A 13,707-nucleotide genomic window follows, 5' to 3' on the forward strand; every position below is an offset into this window, starting at 1 on the left:
CCTTATCTTAGCTCATTGGTCACCATAGCAGCACCCACCCGTAGTCTGCGCTCCAGCAGGTATATCTCACTGGTCATTCCCAAAGCCAACACCTCCTTTGGCCGCCATTCCTTCCAGTTCTCTGCTGCCAATGACTGGAACGAATTGCAAAAATCTCTGAAGCTGGAGACTCTTATCTCCCTCAATAACTTTAAGCATCAGTTGTCAGAGCACCTTACCAATCACTGCACCTGTACACAGCCCATCTGAAATTAGCCCACCCAACTACCTCATCCCTATATTGTTATTTATTTTTCTCTTTTGCACCCCAGTATCTCTATTTGCACATAATCTCTTGCACATCTAGCATTCCAGTGTTAATACTATTGTAATTATTCTGCACTATAGCCTATTTACTGCCTTACCTCCATAACTTGCTACATTTGCACACACTGTATATATATTTTCTGTTGTATTTCTGACTTTATGTTTTTTACCCCATATGTAACTCTGTGTTGTTGTTTTTTATTGCACTACTATGCTTTATCTTGGCCAGGTCGCAGTTGTAAATGAGAACCTGTTCTCAACTGGCTTACCTGGTTAAATAAAGGTGAAATAAAAATAAAATAAAATTGTTTAGGCTAGACCAATTATGTACCAAAGATAACTTAAATCAGTATTTTTAAAAATGTTTTTCTGCCATGTGTAATATGCGGTAAGTTATGTATTGTATAATGGCACTATCATTATTTTAATAATGTTTTTTTCCTGGGCTTGGGCTCATATATAGGCCTATGCTTATGCAAACTCCAATTTGCATGAGTGTTTTGAATAAATAATCACCTTAGAAAGCGCTGTCCATTTCGTTGTGTTAGGCTTTGAAACAACATCCAACACGACCATGTTTTCCATTCAGTTTCAACCTGCTGTTGAACTTCTTTCTTCTAATTGATCAATCACAGTGATGTGAGTTTTAAAAGCATGATACTGTTTTGATGATAAGTGTTTGATGTTATTTTCGATAGCATTTACATTGAAGTCAGAGTGGTTAGAGGGCCAATAGAGCCCTGAGTACCAGGCCATTAGAGGGCCAATAGAGCCCTGAGTACCAGGCCATTAGAGGGCCAATAGAGCCCTGAGTACCAGGCCATTAGAGGGCCAATAGAGCCCTGAGTACCAGGCCATTAGAGGGCCAATAGAGCCCTGAGTACCAGGCCATTAGAGGGCCAACAGAGCCCTGAGTACCAGGCCATTAGAGGGACAATAGAGCCCTGAGTACCAGGCCATTAGAGGGCCAATAGAGCCCTGAGTACCAGGCCATTAGAGGGCCAATAGAGCCCTGAGTACCAGGCCATTAGAGGGCCAATAGAGCCCTGAGTACCAGGCCATTAGTGTCCTGATTGTCGTTAGTGAGTTGAGTACTACCAACTCATGTCCAGAGTGTATAAGAGGAGATTACCGTGACTCAACGATCACGTGGAATTTGACTGTTGTCACCGCAACAGCCATAGAAGAGAGTACTCCCAAGGGGCATTGCAGCAGTCACAACCATCATACATACCAACTAATCAACATGTTACGAGTTATGATATAAGGAGTTATCATTATGGACTATAGTGCCATAATAAATAGATGGCTTACTCATCGCAAGGCAGTTAAAAGTTTACAGTCGGAGGGGTAACAGGGTTAACAGGGTTAACAGGGGTAACAGGGTAACAGGGGTAACAGGGTAACAGGGTTAACAGGGGTAACAGGGGTAACAGGGTTAACAGGGTAACAGGGGTAACAGGGTAACAGGGGTAACAGGGTAACAGGGTTAACAGGGTTAACAGGGTTAACAGGGGTAACAGGGTAACAGGTTAACAGGGGTCACAGGGTAACAGGGGTAACAGGGTAACAGTGTTAACAGGGGTAACAGGGTAACAGGGTAACAGGGGTAACAGGGTTAACAGGGGTAACAGGGGTGATGAATAAACAGGGGTAACAGGGTAACAGAGTAACAGGGGTAACAGGGTTAACAGGGGTAACAGGGTAGTGTCCTGATTGTCGTTAGTGAGTTGAGTACTACCAACTCATGTCCAGAGTGTATAAGAGGAGATTACCGTGACTCAACGATCACGTGGAATTTGACTGTTGTCACCGCAACAGCCATAGAAGAGAGTACTCCCAAGGGGCATTGCAGCAGTCACAACCATCATACATACCAACTAATCAACATGCAGATAAAGAGTTATGATATAAGGAGTTATCATTATGGACTATAGTGCCATAATAAATAGATGGCTTACTCATCGCAAGGCAGTTAAAAGTTTACAGTCGGAGGGGTAACAGGGTTAACAGGGTTAACAGGGGTAACAGGGTTAACAGGGTAACAGGGGTAACAGGGTAACAGGGGTAACAGGGTAACAGGGTTAACAGGGGTAACAGGGTTAACAGGGTAACAGGGGTAACAGGGTAACAGGGGTAACAGGGTAACAGGGTTAACAGGGTTAACAGGGGTAACAGGGTAACAGGTTAACAGGGGTAACAGGGTAACAGTGTTAACAGGGGTAACAGGGTAACAGGGTAACAGGGGTAACAGGGTTAACAGGGGTAACAGGGGTGATGAATAAACAGGGGTAACAGGGTAACAGAGTAACAGGGGTAACAGGGTTAACAGGGGTAACATGGGTTAACAGGGTTAACAGGGGTAACAGGGTTAACAGGGGTAACAGGGGTAACAGGGTTAACAGGGATAACAGGGGTAACAGGGTTAACAGGGGTAACAGGGTAACAGGGGTAACAGGGTTAACAGGGTAACAGGGGTAACAGGGTTAACAGGGTAAACAGGGGTAACAGGGTTACCAGGGGTAACAGGGTTACCAGGGGTAACAGGGTAACAGGGGTAATAGGGTAACAGGGTTAACAGGGTTAACAGGGGTAACAGGGTAACAGGTTAACAGGGGTAACAGGGTAACAGTGTTAACAGGGGTAACAGGGTAACAGTGTTAACAGGGGTAACAGGGTAACAGGGTAACAGGGGTAACAGGGTTAACAGGGGTAACAGGGGTAATGAATAAACAGGGGTAACAGGGTAACAGAGTAACAGGGGTAACAGGGTTAACAGGGGTAACAGGGTAACAGGGTTAACAGGGGTAACAGGGTTAACAGGGGTAACAGGGTAACAGGGGTAACAGGGTTAACAGGGGTAACAGTGTAACAGGGGTAACAGGGTTAACAGGGGTAACAGGGTAACAGGTTAACAGGGGTAACAGGGTAACAGTGTTAACAGGGGTAACAGGGTAACAGTGTTAACAGGGTAACATGGTAACAGGGGTAACAGGGTTAACAGGGGTAACAGGGGTAATTAATAAACAGGGGTAACAGGGTAACAGAGTAACAGGGGTAACAGGATTAACAGGGGTAACAGAGTAACAGGGGTAACAGGGTTAACAGGGGTAACAGGGTAACAGGTTAACAGGGGTAACAGGGTAACAGGGGTAACAGGGTTAACAGGGTTAAGAGGGGTAATGGATAAACAGGGGTAACAGGGTAACAGGGTTAACAGGGTTAACAGGGGTAACAGGGGTAATGAACAAACAGGGGTAACAGGGTAACAGGGGTAACAGGGTAACAGGGTTAACAGGGGTAACAGGGTAACAGGGGTAACAGGGTTAACAGGGGTAACAGGGGTAACAGGGTTAACAGGGGTAACAGGGTTAACATGGTTAACAGGGGTAATGTATAAACAGGGGTAACAGGGTAACAGGGGTAACAGGGTAACAGGGTTAACAGGGGTAACAGGGTAACAGGGGTAACAGGGTTAACAGGGTTAACAGGGGTAACAGGGGTAATGAATATTCAGGGGTAACAGGGTAACAGGGTTAACAGGGTTAACAGGGGTAATGAATAAACAGGGGTAATGAATAAACAGGGGTAACAGGGTAACAGGGGTAACAGGTGTAACAGGGTAACAGGGGTAACAGGGGTAACAGGGGTAATGAATAAACAGGGGTAACAATGGTAACAGGGGAACAGGGGGAACAGGGGAACAGGGGGAACAGGGTAACAGGGTTAACAGGGGTAACAGGGGTAACAGGGGAACAGGGGGAACAGGGGAACAGGGGGAACAGGGTAACAGGGTAACAGGGTTAACAGGGGTAACAGGGGTAACAGGGGAACAGGGGGAACAGGGTAACAGGGTAACAGGGTAACAGGGTAACGGGGTAACAGGGTAACAGGGTAACAGGTGTGTAGTGTAGTGTGGTGTAGTGTACTGTAGTAGTAGTCTGGTTGAGTGAGGAGGCCTTGGACACTGATGATGAAGGTCAAGGGGATGGATGATCAGATGGCTTCAGCCCCACACGAAGACAGTAACAACCACTATCTATCTGGCAGCAGTCAGATCCACTACCTGACATACAGTCCATGGATGTTATCATTACTGTATGGCAATGCATTGGTATGCGAGTGGTGGAGTGATCGCTGGTTGCTAGGGATGACTGACATACTGTAGATCTTTGTACTTGCTGGTTGCTAGGATGACTGACACAGATTATTGGTTACTGTGATCCACTTCGCAAAATTGCATTGCCGATACATGTACACGTCAGCCACTTAACGGTGTAACAATACAGAACACCTTGAGATTGTTCCAGCTGGCTAACTGATACCCGATCACTAGACCATCAGATTCCACATTCACGCCCGTCAACCCATTGATTCTACCTGTCATATGATATATGAACCCACAGTAGATGTTAGTGAATCGGGTCCTGTCTCTCCTCTCCTCTCCATCTCTGTCTCTGCCTTACACCCACGCAGTTCCTATCTCTCCAATTCGTCAAGGTCCTTGTCACTGTGTGAAGGTCACTGTTCTACGGTTACAGATTCAAGGAGGGGAGGGGCAACCGGACTATGGATAGAGAGGGAGGGGGTGGGGTGGGGGTGTCCGGGCATTGGATAAGGGGAGGGGAGGGAGGGGAGTGACCAGAGAGGATACAGGTATAGGAGGGCTAGGGTAAGATAATAGATCAGTATAGAGGTAAGATAATAGATCAGTATAGAGGTAAGATAATAGATCAGTATAGAGGTAAGATAATAGATCAGTATAGAGGTAAGATAATAGATCAGTATAGAGGTAAGATAATAGATCAGTATAGAGGTAAGATAATAGATCAGTATAGAGGTAAGATAATAGATCAGTATAGAGGGGTAAGATAATAGATCAGTATAGAGGTAAGATAATAGATCAGTATAGAGGGGTAAGATAATAGATCAGTATAGAGATAAGATAATAGATCAGTATAGAGGTAAGATAATAGATCAGTATAGAGATAAGATAATAGATCAGTATAGAGGTAAGATAATAGATCAGTATAGAGGTAAGATAATAGATCAGTATAGAGGGGTAAGATAATAGATCAGTATAGAGATAAGATAATAGATCAGTATAGAGGTAAGATAATAGATCAGTATAGAGATAAGATAATAGATCAGTATAGAGGTAAGATAAGAGTGTATCAGTGGATCTGCACTGTTAGCCAACCTGCTGACTTGGAAACCTGACTTGGCTTTTGAAGCAGAACTCTTTCTGTTCCTGACATTATAGAGCGCTAGCCCAGATCACTGAATCAAAGCACATGGAATCATGTCAGATGTCGAGAGAGAGAGAGAGAGAGAGAGAGAGAGAGAGAGAGAGAGAGAGAGACACTCCTCCCCCTAACCTCTTTATCCCTCCCTCCCTCCCTCCATCTATCCATTCTGTTTATTTTACCTGAGGGAAATGCATGGTGAATTTATGAGAGGCCAGAGTGATGGACTCAGAGTAATGGATCTAGACGTTATTAATTCATTGATTTGTCAATGTCAATATTAGCAGTAGCACAATCTTACTAACATAATCATCATACAAGAAACCTGCCTGGAGTACAAAGCACATTGCCATTTCCAGCGCTGAATTTGCTCGGTGAAAGCTATTGTCAGACATAGCAGTGTTACCTTAAAGTAGAACCTTGCCAGAGCAAAGAATGACAGAGGCTCTTTACTCCTAATGTAATCATCCTGACAGTCCCCTTCAAGGTGACAATGATTCAATTTTAGAGAGAACTCCAAAACACAGTCCTCAGGAAGACTGGGCCAATCCCTCTCTTAATCTGAGAACAATGTTAATTGTAGAGAGCTAGAGTGTAGGGATTAGGAATACAGCCAAATAGTCAAATGTTTTGTAATTAATCACTAACAGCCCAATCCACACTGAGCACATTACACACATGATGTGGTTGCCACAGCTCCCAAAGAGCAATATATTTTTGCTACATAGTTGAGTAATGTTTCGGTAACACACATACAGTTTAGTAAGCCTTCTTCCTTCCTGACAGAGATAGAACAGCAACACCCTGGTCACCCTGTCACTGTAGATGGATTGGCATTAAGACTGATGATCAAACACACGATCTCGCAAGAGCTAAATGAGTTATTGAACAGGAGGCGAATGATAGGAGAGGCCTGGGTGACTGGGTGACTGGGGAGAGGACTGGGTGACTGGGGAGAGGACTGGGTGACTGGGGAGAGGACTGGGTGACTGGGGAGAGGACTGGGTGACTGGGGAGAGGACTGGCAGACATTGTGGCTCTACAGAGACCCACAGTCACAGAGACCAAAGAACAGCACTATCAAAACAAACAAATGACTTGTCCTGTAACGTAACTCAGGTATTCATGAATGGGGTCATATGAACAGGCAGGCTTCACCCGTTTTTCCTGGTCTGAAAGTGTGTTTGATCATGTGTGTGTGTGTGTGTGTGTGTGTGTGTGTGTGCACTAGTCTCTTACCTGATTGCATGTGCTGATGTCCACTCCACCCTTCAGGTACTCCAGAACCTTGTCGAGGTTCCCTGCCCTCGCCGCTCGCAGGAAGCTGGTGTTGCTGTCCGACTGGAGAAGAACACACAGAAATAAATAGGTTAGAACAACATTAGAACAACATGATGGCAACGTCAGGACAACGTCAGAACTCAGCACAACGCCTCATAGCGTTGAAATAAGTAACTTCCCATGACTTCTAGAACAGATAGAAATGGCTACGGTGATAATACATTAGCACTTGTTTGAGTAACGTTCAATATATCCCAACCTGCACACGGCAACAGCCCCTGAGGCTCAAAAACAAACACACCCAGTGGCAGTGTCACATCACTAATTTTCTGCAGCCATCAACACCTGCACTGAATCAGTATTTTCCCATCGGCGTGTAATAGTGTTTAATCAGAAACAGGGGAATAGTGTTTAATGTAACACAGGGGAATGGTGTATAATGTAACACAGTGGAATAGTGTACACAGCCCATCTGTAATTAGCCCACCCAACTACCTCATCCCCATATTGTTATTTACATTGTTATTTATTTTGCTCATTTGCACCCCAGTATCTCTATTTGCACATCATCTTCTGCACATCTATCACTCCAGTGTTAATACTAAATTGTAATTATTTTGCACTATGGCCTATTTATTGCCTTACCTCCATAACTACATTTGCACACACTGTATATAGATTTTCTATTGTGTTATTGACTGTACGTTTTGTTTTGTTTATTCCATATGTAACTCTGTGTTGTTGTTGTTTTTATCGCACTGCTTTGCTTTAACTTGGCCAGGTCGCAGTTGTAAATGAGAACTTGTTCTCAACTGGCTTACCTGGTTAAATAAAGGTGAAAATAAAAAAAATAAAAAATAAAATGTAACACAGGGGAATAGTGTTTAATGTAACACAGTGGAATAGTGTTTAATGTAACACAGGGGAATAGTGTATAATGAGACACAAGGGAATAGTGTTTAATCAGACACAGGGGAATAGTGTTTAATGTAACACAGGGAAATAGGGTTTAATCAGACACAGGGGAATAGTGTTTAATGTAACACAGGGGAATAGTGTATAATGAGACACAGTGGAATAGTGTTTAATGTAACACAGGGGAATAGTGTATAATGTAACACAGGGGGATAGTGTATAATGAGACACAGGGGAATAGTGTTTAATGTTACACACGAGTGGTAACTGTGCCACTAGAGATCCTGGTTCGAATCCAGGCTCTGTCGTAGCCGGCCGCGACCGGGAGACCCATGGGGCGGCGCGCACAATTGGCCCAGCGTCGTCCAGGGTAGGGGAGGGATTTGGCCGGCAGGGGATGTAGCTCAGTTGGTAGAGCATGGCGTTTGCAACGCCAGGGTTGTGGGTTCGATAAAATAATGTATGCACTAACTGTAAGTCGCTCTGGATAAGAGCGTCTGCTAAATGACTAAAAATGTAAATGTAAATGGAATACAACCAGGACATGTCCTCTACTTTTCTTAACTGAAGCAGACTAAGTTGGAGATGGACCAAGCAGAGCAGCAGTGAGTCAGCATTGTCCTCTCTCTACCTTCCGTTCCTCAGCACCACCTGGTTCACACATACAGAAAACAGTACTGCAGAATCACAGCTTCCTCTCTCCTCTGTGACGCGGAGGCAGAAAGTAGTCCCGCTCCATGACAACCAGCCTGTGCTGCTAACTGGGAACCTTATTGAATTAGCGTCGTGGCTAGCAAGGCTAGCTATCTCCCAGAGACACTCAGTGAGAGTGACAGGGCCAGAGATCGTTCCAGCACGCTGCAGAGCTCAACCCAAACCCAGACTGAGGATATGTCCCCTACTCTGTCCCATCTTGTCACTCACTTACACTGCAGTGCAGACATTATCTGTCTCTACTGTATAGGCTACCGATAATGAGAAAGATTCTTCCTGGGGCTATATGAACGCTAGTTTTGTTCTGCTTTAACCTGCAGCAGAAGCAGCAGCCTCTTCTGTGTCTGGATGCTGCAGAGAACTGCCCTGAATCATTCAGACCTGACACAACAATCCACATTCAGACCTGACACAACAATCCACATTCAGACCTGACACAACAATCCACATTCAAACCTGACACAACAATCCACATTCAGACCTGACACAACAATCCACATTCAAACCTGACATAACAATCCACATTCAGACCTGACACAACAATCCACATTCAGACATGACACAACAATCCACATTCAGACCTGACACAACAATCCACATTCAGACCTGACACAACAATCCACATTCAGACCAGACACAACAATCCACATTCAGACCTGACACAACAATCCACATTCAGACCTGACACAACAATCCACATTCAAACCTGACACAACAATCCACATTCAGACCTGACACAACAATCCACATTCAAACCTGACATAACAATCCACATTCAGACCTGACACAACAATCCACATTCAGACCTGACACAACAATCCACATTCAAACCTGACATAACAATCCACATTCAGACCTGACACAACAATCCACATTCAGACATGACACAACAATCCACATTCAGACCTGATACAACAATCCACATTCAGACCTGACACAACAATCCACATTCAGACCTGACACAACAATCCACATTCAAACCTGACATAACAATCCACATTCAGACCTGACACAACAATCCACATTCAGACATGACACAACAATCCACATTCAGACCTAATACAACAATCCACATTCAGACCTGTAGAAGGGGCTGAAGAAAGGCTGAAGAAATTTGGCTTGGTCCCTAAGACCCTCACAAACTTTTACAGATGCACAATTGAGAGCATCCTGTCGGGCTGTATCACCACCTGGTACGGCAACTGCACCGCCCGCAACCGCAGGGCTATCCAGAGGGTGGTGCGATCTGCCCAACTCATCACCGGGGGCACACTGCCTGCCCTCCAGGATACCTACAGCACCCAATGTCACAGGAAAGCCAAAAAGATCATCAAGGACATCAACCACCCGAGCCACGGCCTGTTCACCCCGCTATCATCCAGAAGCGAGGTCAGTTCAGGTGCATCAAAGCTGGGACCGAGAGACTGAAAAACAGCTTCAAACCACCTATGGATATCAAAGAAGAGAAGTGTGGTCATCTCACTATGCACGTGTACACTGACTGAAAGACAGCGTCAGCATTGTACCCAGCTACAGTCCACAATGGCACCCTTTTCCCTACAGAACAGAGGGGCAGAAAAGCCAGATAACATCCCCAGTCAGATTCTTAGCTGCCGAATCACATTATTCAAGGCATCTTTTAATCATCCCGGTGCAGTCTGTGTGTTGCCATAGCGTCATTTTGGTCAGCACAGCCCTTAAACAAACAGTTTGTTTTACTCAGAGCTCTTAACATTCGGAAGAAAAGAAAACGCCAGATTGTTCCAAAAACTACCTACAGAAATTGTTTTGTGGTAAGCCCATAGAAACGCAGTAAAACAGACGGTGTAGATACAGGCAAGTGCTTTGAAAAGGGCATCTATTGTTCGAGAGAAGAAAGGGTGTTTTATGGCTTTGTGTGTGACTGAACACTCCTACGAGGCGGCGAGATGGAGAAAGGAAGAACAGAGAGAGAGAAAGGAAGAACAGAGAAGGAGAAAGGAAGAACAGAGAGGGAGGAAGATGGTAATGTACTCAATCAGATATGAAGGTATTTGGTATTGTGCTCAATCATAAGCCGATGAATAACAAGGGAATGCATGAGAACTAATAGAAGATCCACTGAGTGGAAATCCCATTTACACTTATACGAGCTAGCCTGGTTGCCAGGTCTGTTTCTGCTTTAGCCTTCATCTCCCTATCTGGCAACCTAGGCTACAAAACAAGCGCTATAACCAAAATTTGACCTTAACACAACCCAAACATTCTCTAATGTCATCTAGCCAGTACACGTCAGTCTAGACGTCTATATCACTGGGTGCTTTAACCTAACCTGTGATGCGTAACATCACATTACCCACCATGTCATTTCAGCTCCAAAAGCCTTCCCAAACTGAGATCGCATAAAACATTAATTTACACAGAGAGTACTTCTCTCTCTTCATCAGTGTAGTACTGTGTAGAGGATTTATAAATAATGCAAATATTATATCCCATGACGACCTGTTGTAAACATCCTGGCCCCTTCCCGTTACTAGGGAGCCTCTCTCGGTAACCATGACAACAGGGTATTTTGTTCGGTAGACATCTCTGACCAATCTCTGACTACTTGTAGAGCATTGCCTCTCTCTGAACTATCCCTCTTTCTCTCTCTCTCTCTCTCTCTCTCTCTCTCTCTCTCTCTCTCTCTCTCTCTCTCTCTCTCTCTCTCTCTCTCTCTCTCTCTCTCTCTCCCTCTCCCTCTCTGAGTGTGTGAATGTAGTGAATCTAAGAATTCTGTTCACCATGACTTTTAATGCTTCACAGCAAACTCACTCAAAACTATTTTTCTCCAGAGCCAGACCAATAGGATAGCAGGATGTTGAGGTGTTGTCGTGAAGACAGAGAAGTAGCTATGGGTTTGTTGTAACAAGGTTGAGGACCTCATGTGTGATACAGACGTACCTAGGTACTAACCTGGCCCCTTCTACTAAAGATAGAACATCTCAGCCGGTGTGTGTGTGTGTGTGTGTGTGTGTGTGTGTGTGTGTGTGTGTGTGTGTGTCACTGTACTGCCCAGAGCCACAATCACCACAGCCTAGCTTGATTGAATGGTCGCCCACGGCAACACAGATGTCACATATCCCTTAGAGAACCCTCCTAACATGCATCAAGTGCTCTGCAGACTCCTATAGGAACTTTATCATTCACACACATGCACGCACACGCACACACACACACACACACATTCACACACATACACACATACACACACAGGGCAACTGTGTCCTTGTCCTTTGCTGGTTTTAAACACCACACTCCAATGGAACAACACGTTCTATTCCTGGATATCATGACAGTCTGTAATAACAACAGACGACAGTGTTTACTGGGTATCTGTTGTACACAGCAACCATGTCACACCACTGTGGTGCCTAGGACTGGGAGACTGGCGGCAACCTTAACTGTTTGTTTTTCGTGTGTGCGTGCGTGTACCCACGCGGACGTGTGTGTCATTAAACCCTCCCTTGGCCTGGTATGCATAGCCACTATATGCCCAGACTTAAATACAGTATGTGATGATTATGTCATTACAGTCAACTGGACTGCAGGATCCATGGAGCATAGCTTTTTTAAAAATCCTTAAGAGTCTATTGAAGCACCCGTGCGTCATTCTAAGTAACTCTCAATCCACCGCATCTACCTATGTCGGCCTTCCGCATCTGCGGTGGAAGGTGGCCGAGCTACAGTGATGTTTGTCAGACCATGAGACATCTAAAAAATGTGTCTTCCCACAGTGTAAAGGGGAGACTCTCACAAGTGTCACGGGACTCGTCTGAAGGTAACCCATACAAATAAATGGAAGTATGGAGGCAATAAGAGGTTTTAAATGTGTCCAAAGAAACTAAAATATTTCCAGAGCCTACTTATATCTCCTAGATACAGGACATGCACTTCAAAACCTTATTCCTTATGATAAATTTTTTGACTGTCTTATTTTGCCATTTAGGAATGTGTTATTCAATGTGTTTCTATTGGCTATCGTAATAAAGGCCTTTTATTGTATTTTTGTAATAAAAAAAAAAAGTATATACCTAAAGGGCTCCTAAAATGTTAAATCAAATAACTAACTGTTAGCTTAGTTACCACCCTGCCACGTTAATTCTCCTAACCTGTGATTGGTTAATCCTGGGAGTCCCCCTCATTAGTAATCAGCGTCATCAACATCAGCTGGGCCAGGCCTATCTGGGCCAATGCCAAAACAGGATATAGCTGGCCACCAGCTCCTCTCAGCCAACCACGACTCTCCCTGATGACACATTAGCATATAGTTAATTAGCACTAGGCCCATGTTCGTTACGGACGCTAAATTTAGACCTACTCTAAATTCACAATTAGAGGCTAATGTCTTTCACTGAGGCTTGACAGATCGAGAAAATATAGTGTGTCGCTGACCGATTTAACCGTGAAAAATACTGTAGGAGAGTGTCTAAAGTCAACAATGTTTATTCAAAAGCACAAGATTACGGTGGCTTGCAGGGTTAGCAAAGCCTTGCTGTAGTGCACCACTGAAGGAATAAACCACAGCTTCTGATGAAAAATGTCATGATGCTAGCTAATGCGAGGCCGATGATAAGAGAACACCTTGTACAGGGTGAAGAGCAGAAAAAAAAACATAACATTGTGCACTAGATATTCCACAGTCCACTTAGTGACAAAGAGAGTGAGAGCTGAATGCCAGGGGTGGGAGGTCAGGGGTTGAGTTGAAGGCATGCTCTTAGCTAACACCACCAGCTGTTTGGAATAGTCCACGTTTTAAAAGACAGTAGGGGTCCTCATATCAGATAGAACAGACCTTAGCTGCCAGAGTGGCTAACTGTGACAGGAACACTGAAAGAGTACAAACACACACTCACACATGCCACACACCTGCTACACACCACAGTATATTTCTGCAGGCCATTTACAATTCATTTGCATTCCAATACAGCATTCAAAATGTCTGCTCATGAAAATGGGATGATACTGGCCGCCCTTTGGGGATTAAGACGCATTATAAAAGACACACAATGTGCTATAAACACACACGCACACACACTCCATGGTTATACTCATACTCCTCTAAGTCACACCATTCTCCCTCTCTCACTAGGCAGGGTGTGAGGGTGTAAATGGAGTGTACGAGGAGACTCCAGGGGAATGGCCTGGTCATTGCTCTGGGAATGGACTGACGTTTAGAGGAGTGGAGTATTGAACACAACACAACTGCAGCTAGCACAGAGTAGGA

General features: G+C 44.5%; 1 protein-coding gene across 1 annotated transcript in view; it reads right to left on the bottom strand.

Annotated features, from left to right (window-relative positions):
• Positions 1–13,707, bottom strand: part of LOC121571093 (ankyrin-2) — a 143,582-nt gene that overhangs the window by 109,880 nt on the left and 19,995 nt on the right. The window contains exon 2 of the mRNA XM_041882382.2: positions 6,792–6,893. Within this exon, the coding sequence (XP_041738316.2) occupies positions 6,792–6,893 (102 nt within the window). The remainder of the gene's footprint in view (positions 1–6,791; positions 6,894–13,707) is intronic.

This window comes from Coregonus clupeaformis, chromosome 8 (genome assembly GCF_020615455.1).
Source record: "Coregonus clupeaformis isolate EN_2021a chromosome 8, ASM2061545v1, whole genome shotgun sequence".
NCBI classification, from domain to species: Eukaryota; Metazoa; Chordata; class Actinopteri; order Salmoniformes; family Salmonidae; genus Coregonus; species Coregonus clupeaformis.